At 38.3% G+C, this 11,590-nt stretch overlaps 1 protein-coding gene across 1 annotated transcript in view; it reads left to right on the top strand.

Moving 5' to 3' along the window:
• Positions 1-1,230: 1,230 nt before the first annotated feature.
• The window catches only part of snx2 (sorting nexin 2), a 31,847-nt gene continuing 21,487 nt past the window's right edge, over positions 1,231-11,590 (top strand). The window contains exons 1-5 of the mRNA XM_061730297.1: positions 1,231-1,336; positions 5,303-5,396; positions 5,499-5,659; positions 7,438-7,504; positions 9,408-9,451. Coding sequence (XP_061586281.1) covers positions 1,268-1,336; positions 5,303-5,396; positions 5,499-5,659; positions 7,438-7,504; positions 9,408-9,451 — 435 coding nt within the window. The 5' untranslated portion in view covers positions 1,231-1,267. The remainder of the gene's footprint in view (positions 1,337-5,302; positions 5,397-5,498; positions 5,660-7,437; positions 7,505-9,407; positions 9,452-11,590) is intronic.

Here is an 11,590-nt window from a genome sequence, read left to right as displayed (position 1 = left end):
TGAATATATGTAGATATATAGATGTATATTATGGATACAGATATGTTATATGTAGGTATGTAAATGGATATATTGAGTTGTATTATACGTACAGTATTTGTGTATCTATATTTCTATTAATATATATTGATTTATAGTTATATGTAGACATGTCGATATATAGATTTATAGTAATTTTTATGTATATAATTGGAGGTAAATATATGAACCAGTATATATAGCATATCTATTCTTATATTTAAGTATATTGTTATACCATTTCTGTCTATTGTTCTCTATTATATTGCAGTATTATAGTAAAGTAATGATAATGTAATACTATACATTATACTTACTTATATTATTACATACATAAATAGTAACAACTAAATGCTGGCGTTTCTTTCTTTTCTTTTTTTTGCCTTGATTTGCTTTGATTTTGACTATATTTATATTTATACATATAACAGTATTATATCACTGTGTTGAACAGTTATTAAAGTAGATATGTGTGTTTTATAAGTACGTTTATTGAAACTCGTCCTATATGTCAGAATGAATGTCAGATTTAAGGACTGGATAAGTGTTTACTCCAATCCTACTGGGAACTAAAAATAAATGTGTCTGTGTTGACCGGCAGATATTTTATTTTAGTTGTTGTTTTTTAATTTACACTCTTTGTCAATTGATTTCTTTGGGAAAACAGATTAAATAAGATTCTACTTCTACTTCTAAGATTCTACCCTTTCATTCACAATTTAGGAACGTTTGTGTTTATATTGAATTGTTTCTTGTTTTATTTGATCAATTAATGAAATAATAATGTATATATTAGGTGTATATATATGTATATATATATATATATATATATATATATATATATATATATATATATATATATATATATATATATATATATATATATATATATATATATATATTGATTTTGAACATGCATGTTAAAAAAGAGTACAAAAAAGACAGAAAACAAATATAGGCCTATATATTTTTTTTTTATTCTGTTTTTTGAATAAATAAAATCTTCATCTCAAATCAAATCAAATCAAATCAAATCAAATCAAATCAAATCAAATCAAATCAAATCAAATCAAATCAAATCAAATCAAATCAAATCAAATCAAATCAAATCAAATCAACCTAATAAAGATCAGAGTGAGACATCATCCTCCGTTTTTCCACCGCCTCTGTCTCTTCCTGTCAGGACGCTGATCACGTGACTGATCAGCTGACTGTTTCTCCACAGAACCCGCAGCAGAACGACCCGAGGATGGATCACCATTCAGCCAGGGAACCGGAGCGGGAACCGGGGGATGCGGGGGACCTGTACCCGGGGGAGGTGAGGCCCAGGCCGGGGAGGGGATGGAGGAAGACCCGGGGGGGGGGACCGGAGCGGGGACCGGGGAACTGGGGGACCTGTACCCGGGGGAGGTGAGGCCCAGCCCGGCGAAGGGATGGAGGGAGACCCGGGGGGGGACCGGAGGATCCGGAGATGGAGCCGCAGCTGAGAACCACCGTGGGGGGGTAATAATGATAATTATGATGACCCCTTGTTAAAGTGGGGGCGGGGTCCTCATTATTATCATTATTATCATTAATAAAGGTTCCAGTCTCGGGCTGAAAAGGTGTGTTTGTGTTCAGGTCAGGTGACAGTCACGCAGGTGTGGGCGGTGCCTTCAGGGCCGCTGGGAAAAGGCAGCTTCATCTGCGGTTCTGCAGGAAGAGTATCAGGGCCCGGCAGGAGAAAAATACAAATAATATTTTAGAGGAGGAAGATTTTTTTTTCCTTTTTTTTCCTTTTTTCATTCGTTGAGAAAAAAGTCGAGAAAAAAGTACAATTTCAAGAAAAAAGTCGAAATTTCGTGAAAAAAGTCAAATTGTCGAGAAAAAAGTTGAAATGTCGAGAAAAAAGTCGAAATGTTGAGCAAAAAGTTAAAATGTTGAGATTAACGTACAATTTCGAGAAAAAAGTTGAAATGTCGAGAATAACGTTAAAATACAATTTCAAAAATAAAATCAAAATTTTGTGAAAAAAGTCGAAATGTCGTGAAAAAAGTCGAGAAAAAAGTCGAAATGTCTAGATTAATGTACAATTTTGAGAAAAAAGTATAATTAATAATAATATAATTAATTCCGATTTAAAAAAAAAAAAAAAAACATCATGTAACCATGGCCAATGAATTTACACTAGAAAGTTACTTTGTTCTCATCTCAAGTCTCCGCGGCGCCGCTCTTAAGTTGGACCTCAAGTTAGCTGAATGTTGCTATATGTAGAGCTAACCGCTGAAACCCCAGGCACGGCCCCGGCCTCGGTGCTGGGCCCGGTACCGTGGGTCCCCCCAGGACTGGTTCCTGTAGGAGGAAGTCCTGCGGTTCAGCCGGACGGGGGACGGGATTCTTCCTGCTGGAATATGTCCAGTCAGCAGTTTCCTGCTGCTGGTCGGTTCAGGGTTCAACTGGAGGTCAGAGGTCACCTAGTCCCCTGTGTGTGTGTGTGTGTGTGTGTGTGTGTGTGTGTGTGTGTGTGTGTGTGTGTGTGTGTGTGTGTGTGTGTGTGTGTGTGTGTGTGTGTGTGTGTGTGTGTGTGTGTGTGTGTGTGTGTGTGTGTGTGTGTCCTCTCCGCTGACTCAGCAGGTAGGAAGCTCTTCGTATCATCGCTCATTTCCTCCTCATCCATCCTTTCCTCTTTCTGTCCTCTCAGCTAAACCCCCAAACCCCCCCCCCCCCCCCCCCCCCCCGCAGGTGTGCTAACGAGGGCTAATGAGGGCTAACAAGGGCAAACGAGGGCTGTAGCAATACACTGACCTCCCGATGCGATACATTCACCCTGTTTAGCCAACGATAACTATAATATCACCATATTTAGCCAATGATAACGGTAATATCACGATATTTAGCCAACGATAATATCACAATATTCTACCAACGAAAATGATAATATCACAATATTCTGCCAACGATAACGATAATATCACGATATTTAGCCAACGATAACGGTAATATCACGATATTTAGCCAACGATAACGGTAATATCACGATATTCTGCCAACGATAAAGATAATATCGGGGTGTCCCGACACAGTACATCCAAGTGAGGGCCGCGGCTTCGTGGCGCTCGAAACCCGGAGACTGTTGGGGGGGGGGGGGTCTGATAAGAGGGGGGGCCGAGGAAGGTGTTTAGTTGAGGGAGGTGTGTTTATCAGTAAGTGTGTAGCGATGAGTCCGTGAACTTCCCCCAGAGCTGCTTTCAGCCAATGTCCTTGATGTTATCAGGCGGCTCAGTCAGTTCTGAAAACAGGTCCACAGATGTTCCTGAAGAGGGGGAGGGTTAGTGGGGGCAGAGTCATCTTGTTTACATTCCACCAGGAAGATTGTGACCAGCGCGATCGGCCAAAAACCGCCCTGTCATGGCCAGATTATAGAATCAACAATTATATTGCAAAAACAGGCAGCCCAGTAATTTCCCGTCTGCCTTCAGTCTCTGGTTCATCAATGGCGACTCCAAACAGACAAATTTGTGATCAGTTTCCGCCAAGCCGAGCTTCCAACTTCTCCAAGGTGTTTCCATCCTGCCAATGAGCTCAAAGACCGCTGCCAGCCTGCGATTCTGTTCGAGAATCGCATCCAGCTTACGGTTTTGCTCCCCCAACGTTAAAGTCTGAGCGTTGATCGCCTTGGTTGTCCCTTCAGCCACGTCCGGCAGCTCTGAAAGAGCCAAAACAGCTGTCAACGACTTACGCGTTTGTCGGTAGACCAGGAATCCCCCTCCTCCTATCAAGAGGATAATCAAGAGAAATCCTGCTATCGTAAATCCAATTATGAACGCATCTTCAACGTCCTCGACAGACAGAATCGCCAAGCACAAAGGTTTCCAGTATTTGTAGGAATCCATTGTGTATTCAGCAAAAAATGTCCCATCGGGGCAAGAGGGCTCCCTTACCCCCTGTCTTCTTGTTGCAGTATTTAGCCAATGATAACGATAATATCACGATATTCTGCCAATGATAACGATAATATCATGATATTTAGCCAACAATAATGATATCACGATATTCTGCCAACGATAATTACAATATCTCAATATTTAGCCAACGATAATATCAGGATATTTAGCCAGCGATAATATCACAATATTTAGCCAATGATAATATCACGATATTTAGCCAACGATAACAATGATATCAAGATATTTAGCCAAGGATAACGATAATATCACAATATTTAGACAACAATAACGATAATATCATGATATTTAGCCAACGATAACAATGATATCAAGATATTTAGCCAACGATAACGATAATATCACGATATTTAGACAACAATAACGATAATATCATGATATTTAGCCAACGATAATGATAATATCAGGATATTTAGCCAACGATAATATCAGGATATTTAGCCAGCGATAATATCACGATATTTAGCCAACGATAATATCACAATATTTAGCCAACGATAACAATGATATCAAGATATTTAGCCAACGATTACGATAATATCACAATATTTAGACAACAATAACGATAATATCACGATATTTAGACAACAATAACGATAATATCATGATATTCTGCCAACGATAATGAGAATATCAGAATATTCTGCCAACGATAACGATATCACGATATTTAGCCAACAAAAACGATATCATGATATTCGGCCAACGGTAATTACAATATCTCGATATTTAGCCAACGATAATATCACAATATTTAGCCAACAATAATATCACGATATTTAGCCAACGATAACAATGATATCAAGATATTTAGCCAATGATAACGATAATATCACAATATTTAGACAACAATAACCATAATATCATGATATTTAGCCAACGATAATATCAGGGTATTTAGCCAGTGATAATATCACGATATTTAGCCAACGATGATATCACGATATTTAGCCAGTGTAAACGATAATATCACGAGATTCTGCCAACGTAAACGTTAATATCACGAGATTCGGCCAATGATAACGATAATATCACGATATTTAGCCAACAATAACAATTATATCACGATATTTAGCCAACGAAAACGATAATATCACGATATTCTGCCAACGATAATGACAATATCACGATATTCTGCCAACGATAACGATAATATCACCATATTTAGCCAATGATAACGATTATATCACGATATTTAGCCAACGAAAACGATAATATCACGATATTCTGCCAATGATAACGATAATATAACGATATTCTGTGTGTGTGCATGTGCGTGTGCGTGTGCGTGTGCGTGTGCGTGTGCGTGTGCGTGTGTGTGTGTGTGTGTGTGTGTGTAGCCTGCTAGCCTCTCTGCTGAGGACATCAGCTCCAGCTCCAACGGACCCAAACAAGACCAGCTGTTTGACGACGACACCGAGGATCTGTTTGCAGGTAATGAAACTCCCACGGTGACCTTTGACCTCTGACCCTGGGTCAGCCGGGTCCTGGCTGACGTGTGTGTGTGTGTGTGTGTGTGTGTGTGTGTGTGTGCAGAGGCCACCGAGGAGGTGTCGCTGGACAGTCCGGAGAGGGACGTCCTTCTGTCCGAAGGGCCGTCTCCCGCCATCACCCCCATCACCCCGCCCATCTCCGTCATCACGCCGCGGCTCGGCCACGCCTACGACGACATGTTCACACACTCCTCCTTCGACGAGGTACACACACACACACACACACACACACACACACACACACACACACACACACACACACACACACACACACACACACACACACACACACACACACACACACACAGTGTCTAGAAGGGCGTGGTAATCTCTCTAAGGGGGCGTGGCCTCTCTACAGAGCATCAACACTGAAAATGGCGTTGCTGTTATGGGAGTTTTACAACGTCTGAAAAGGACAACAAATTTGCAGTTAGCAAAGTGTTTGCAGTGGAAATATCCCGAGGAGGAATGTTATGAAATAATTAAAACACAACGAAGCTGATAAGACATTTTAAAGTTTGTCACATCAAGGAGAATATTAAGTTTACAACGTTGGCAACGGCGCTAACTCAGCTGTAACAGAGACTTATAAACAACAGCAAGAATATAAAGAACTACATCGTCAGGTAATGGATTTATACGCTTTGATCATCAGCTTTCTGTTGTAGAAGAGATGGGGTTTAAACGCTTCGTTAGCAGCTTGGATCGTAAACATTACAGTCCAAAGCCTTTTATAGGACGATATTCGTGTCATTCGCTTCACGAGCTTCACGAGTGACATCTGGAGTTCTAGTGTGAAGAGTTTCCTTTGAGAACATTTGAGAACTCCGGTGCATCTCTACGTCCTTTACCCACAGGAAAAATAAGGTTTATAGTTTACAACTTGTATCAACTCTAAGAGAGTGACATGTGTATTGTTGTGTTGTTACATGATTATTAGCACAGGAAGCTGAAGCTAGTTAGCTAAAGCTAGTTAGCTACACGAGTCTAAGTCGTCTCTAAGAGTCTAGAGGGAAATGTTGCACATTAACCCGCAATAAAACAATTCATGATACTTTCTAATCTCTGATCTGTGATCGGCGTCGGGTTAAACGTTAACAGTTAAATGGTTTAAATGTTTATGGCGTCCTGGACTCTTTAGTGTTTCTGTCAACTGTTTCAATTCTAGTTTTAGTCTAGTCTTTGGGTCCAGCATCATTTTAGTTTTTATTAGTTTTAGTCACGTTCATTCTCCTTTTAGTCGTGTAAAGTTTCAGTCGACTAAAAGTCTGAGCATTTTAGTCTTATTTTAGTCAGAATTGTCCATTTTAGTCTAGTTTTAGTCAAAGATTGTATTGATCCAAACCCTTTTTACAATTCAAGCAAGGTTATCTTATTATTATATAATTGTTTCCTTATAAACTCAAGAATACATTCATTCATACAGAAGACTCTCATTTGAGTTTACAACGTATTTATTTTTTATCTTTTTCTTTTTCCACGACACATTGGGTTTTCTTTTCCACGTCTCTGTAGGAAAGTGGATCCAAAGATCTAAAGACTAAACTGGTTTAAAGACTAAACCAGAGAAACTACTGAAAACATGGACATTAAGGATCTTTGTAGAACATTTCGTCTGGTTTTGGTCAACCAAAATGAAGACACATTTTAGCAGAGTTTTTATTTTGTAATCTACATTTTATTCTGGTTTTTATTCCTCTACGATATTGCATTATATATTTAATCATCGTTATCGTCACATGACCAGCATGTTCGTCTCGTCTCGTGATAAAGGTTCGTTGACGACGACATTTAGTCATAATTTTCCTTGACGACAGCAACTTTAACTCCGTCCATGTGGGTCTGCAGACAGTTGCATCATGGGAGTGTTTAGGTTATTATTCTATTATTCTCTTAAACAAACGCTGGCTGGGTGGATAAGACATCAGCGTTTTTCAGAGGTTTTTCTCCCGGGGGGACTGAGCTTTTACCGTCTCCTGCAGATGGAGGAGGACGACGGCAGCGACGCCTTCGACATCCACATATCCGTGTCCGACCCGGAGAAAGTGGGTGAGTGCAAACCGATCTCACGTCCCGTTAGTCCAGGAGTGTCCTGGAATGTCCTGGAATGTCCTGGAATGTCCTGGAATGTCCTGGAATGTCCTGGAACGTCCTGGAATGTCCTGGAATGTCCTGGAACGTCCTGCTGCACGGAGAAGTCTCATTTAGATGAAACAGAGCGTTGAACAACAACAGAGGAAACAAGGAATGGACTCATGATTGTTAATCCTCACGTCCTCCGTTCCTGCAGCCGCATTAACTAATCACAAAGTTAGTTTAGTTTATTTCAATTTCCACAACACAAATAACCCAAAGTACACGTGTAAATCATCAGTGTGTTAGGGATGGGCGGTATGGACTAAAAAATGTATCACCATCATTTCTGGCATTTATCCCGATAACGATAAAAATGACGATAAAAAAAATACCAATTCAACTCCATCTTTTTAACTATAAATCTATCTCCACATTCAGTCTTTGGAGCCAAATCACTGCTGTAAAAGATACTAAATACTAAACTACACTAATTACATTGAATTGATAAAAAACTATTAAATGATTAAACCTGTACTGCAAAACTGGAATAACTCAGATCCTCCATGTTTGTTACACAAACACGTATAAACGGGGATTTATCTTTCTTTCTTTCTTTCTTTCTTTCTTTCTTTCTTTCTTTCTTTCTTTCTTTCTTTCTTTCTTTCTTTCTTTCTTTCTTTCTTTCTTTCTTTCTCTTCCTTCCTTCCTTCCTTCCTTCCTTCCTTCCTTCCTTCCTTCCTTCCTTCCTTCCTTCCTTCCTTCCTTCCTTCCTTCCTTCCTTCCTTCCTTCCTTCCTTCCTTCCTTCCTTCACGTACGTTATGCGTGGATTTAACACAGAATCATAAATCAGTTTTACACAAAAACATCATCAACGGGAATTTATCGTTTTTACCGTGAGATGTAAATTCTTACTGTGGGTAAGAATTTACCCACAGTAAGAATTTACCCACGGTAAAATATCACCCATTCCTAATATGTATATGTGTATACAATTTTAACTAAAAACCAAGGACCAGGTGTAGACTGAAGCCTAAACTTATGACGCCGACCCTTTTCACAAGATAAAAAATTAAAAAATGTTAGCTTTTAAAAACATTTAGGATTTAGGGAATGAAACAAAATACATAAATAAATCCATATGGGAAGTGCCTTTCTAGAGCCCCCTAGTGGCTGAAACTGTCACTGCAACTGCATTTAACACGTCACATTTATTTATTTATTCATTTTTAATTTAAATTTTTTTTTCATTCATTAAAAGAAAAACAAAACAGTTCAATATAATTATAAGAAAATCTCTTTCCGTGAATGAAAGGGAACAGAAAGAAGACTAAGCTTATTTTATCTGTCCCTTTTTCCTGAGAAATCACATTTCAATTAATGTAATAATAATAATAAAAAAAGACAAATTATGCAATTAAAAAAAAAAACACTCTCCAATAAACGTAATAAAAAAAAAAACTACAACAAAGTTATAAAATAACACAAAATAGCTGTGGTCAAACACAGATAGTCGTATTCTTTTCAGAGAAAAAAAATATGACAATAGTGCTAAAAAGAGAGAGAGAGAAAAAAAAAGAAAAGCCACCTAACTTAACAATTATCCTGATATTTCTTCATCAAACTAGCTTTTATTATTCTTTTAAATGTAATGTTTGATTTGCATCTTTGGCTTCTGAATCCAGATTGTTCCAGAAACTGAAACTTTTCAGCATTAATTCATAGTTTTTCCTGCAGCACAGGTTCAGTTTAGAAACGATTGTAAATATTAAATGAGGCCTAGATTTTAGGAAGTAAAGTAGTAAAGTTTCCAGGTATCCAGGTTTTATCAGCAGTAATTAAAGCAGTAACAGTCATTTATTCACCGCTGTGTTGCAGGTGACGGGATGAACGCCTACATGGCCTACAAAGTCTCCACCAAGGTGAGTTTCCATGTTCATTCAAAGGTTCAGGTGTAGCTGGTAACCATGGTAACCATGGTAACCATGGTAACCAAACACGTCCTCCTGCCCATAGATGCTGCAAACTAATACAAGTAAATGGACTTATTTTCATAAAGCTCCTTTCTACAAAGAAATGTACGTTTAACATCTCATTTATTCATTCACACACGCACTTTTTTCCTCTTTTTTCTCTTTTTTCCTCTTTTTTTCCTCTTTTTCCCTCTTTTCTGCTTTTTTTCTCTCTTTTTCATCTTTTTTTCCCTCTTCGTTCCTCTTTTTTTCATTTATTTCCTCTTTTCTTTTATCTCTTTTCATTTTTTTCCCTATTTTTTCAATTTTTTCCTCTTTTTTCAATTTTTCCCTCTCTTTCTCCTTTTTTCATCTTTTCTTTCCTCTTTGTTATTATTTTTTTCAATTTTTCCTCGTGTTTTTTCTCTTTATTTCCCTCTTTTTTCTATTTTTTTCCTTTTTTCCCTCTTTTTTTCCTTTGTTCTTCTTTTTTTCATCTTTTCTTTCCTCTGTTTCATTTTTTTCCTCTTCTTTTTTTCCTCTTTGTTCCTTATTTTCATAAAGCGCCTTTCTACAAAGAAATGTACGTTTTACGTCTCATTTATTCATTCACACACGCACTAATATACTTGGAAACAGTTAGGACCAAATATAATATATTTAATTTTCTCAGATGGCAAAAAATAGAACTTTATTACCGTAATAAGAAAAATAGACAAAGCGTATTTTACATAAACATATTTGAACCATTTTTCTGATGAAAAATGGTTCAAATATGTTATTTTGTTATTTGAAAAAATTAAGATTTGTTTTGTTGATTTATTTTTCTCTATTTTTCTTATTTTTGTGAGGGGGATATATATTGTTTTTCGGCACTACCTTGTTCTCTATAGCTGATATAACATGAATTACTCCTATGTGGGATCAATAAAGTTCTTATTTTTGCCATCTGAGAAAATTAAATATATTATATTTGGTGCCTAACTGTTTCCAAGTATATTAGTGCGTGTGTGAATGAATAAATGAGACGTAAAACGTACATTTCTTTGTAGAAAGGTGATTTATGAAAATAAGGAAAAATAGGAAGAAAAGATGAAAAAAGAGAAAAAAAAGAGGGAAAAAAGAGAAATTAAAGCTGCAAGCAGCGATGAACGGGCCCTCGCACTCACGTCCACCGCCCCCCATAAGCATATCAGAAATGACACCACCCACGACTTCCTATGTCAAACCATTCAAGAGTTATAGCAGAAAAAAGGGACAACCAATCAGAGGAAGGGGCGGGGCTAATTTTCACCAATTATGGTCAAGGACTCAATACCGAGTCCCATGACACCACCCACAACTTCCTATGTCAAACCATTCAAAAGTTATGGCAGAGAAAAGTATTCTAGGGGGCGCTGTTGAGCCGTTAGGCCACGCCCATTAATGCAAACCATGAAATATCACATTTATCGCCAGGCCTGGCTTGCATGCAAAATTTGGTGACTTTTGGAGAACTATCAAATATGGACCAATCAGATGAAGGGGGGGGGGGCGCGCCTTTTGGCGTCTAGCGTCGCCACGGTAACACTTTTGAAAGAGAAAAGTAATGCGCGTAGTCGCAGGATGGAGACACACATTTTGATGTATAACACACCTGGGTGCACGTTACGGTTCGGGCCGTATTAATTGCCGAAGAAATGGCATAAATTGCGCCAAAATTACACAATTAATTCAAAATGGCCGACTTCCTGTTGGGTTTGGGCCATGTCGCCAAGAGACTTTTCTTTAAGTTGCGACATGATACAGGTGTGTAGTGATTTTCGTGCATGTACGTCAAACCGTATTATGGGGCTTGAGTCACAAAGTTTTCAAGGGGGCGCTGTTGAGCCGTTAGGCCACGCTCATTAATGTAAACCATTAAATATCACATTTTTCGCCAGGCCTGGCTTGCATGCAAAATTTGGTGACTTTTTGGGCACGTTTAGGGGGAATAAAGGCCCTCATTTAGTCAGAAGAAATAAAGAAAGAAAGAAAGAAAAAAGAAAAAGAAAAAAAATTCCTACAGATACAATAGGGCCTTCGCACTGAAGGTGCTCGGGCCCTAAAAATAGGAAAAACGAGGAAAAA

This window comes from Cololabis saira, chromosome 9, assembly GCF_033807715.1.
Source record: "Cololabis saira isolate AMF1-May2022 chromosome 9, fColSai1.1, whole genome shotgun sequence".
NCBI lineage: Eukaryota > Metazoa > Chordata > Actinopteri > Beloniformes > Belonidae > Cololabis > Cololabis saira.
This window is presented reverse-complemented; position numbering and strand designations above follow the sequence as displayed.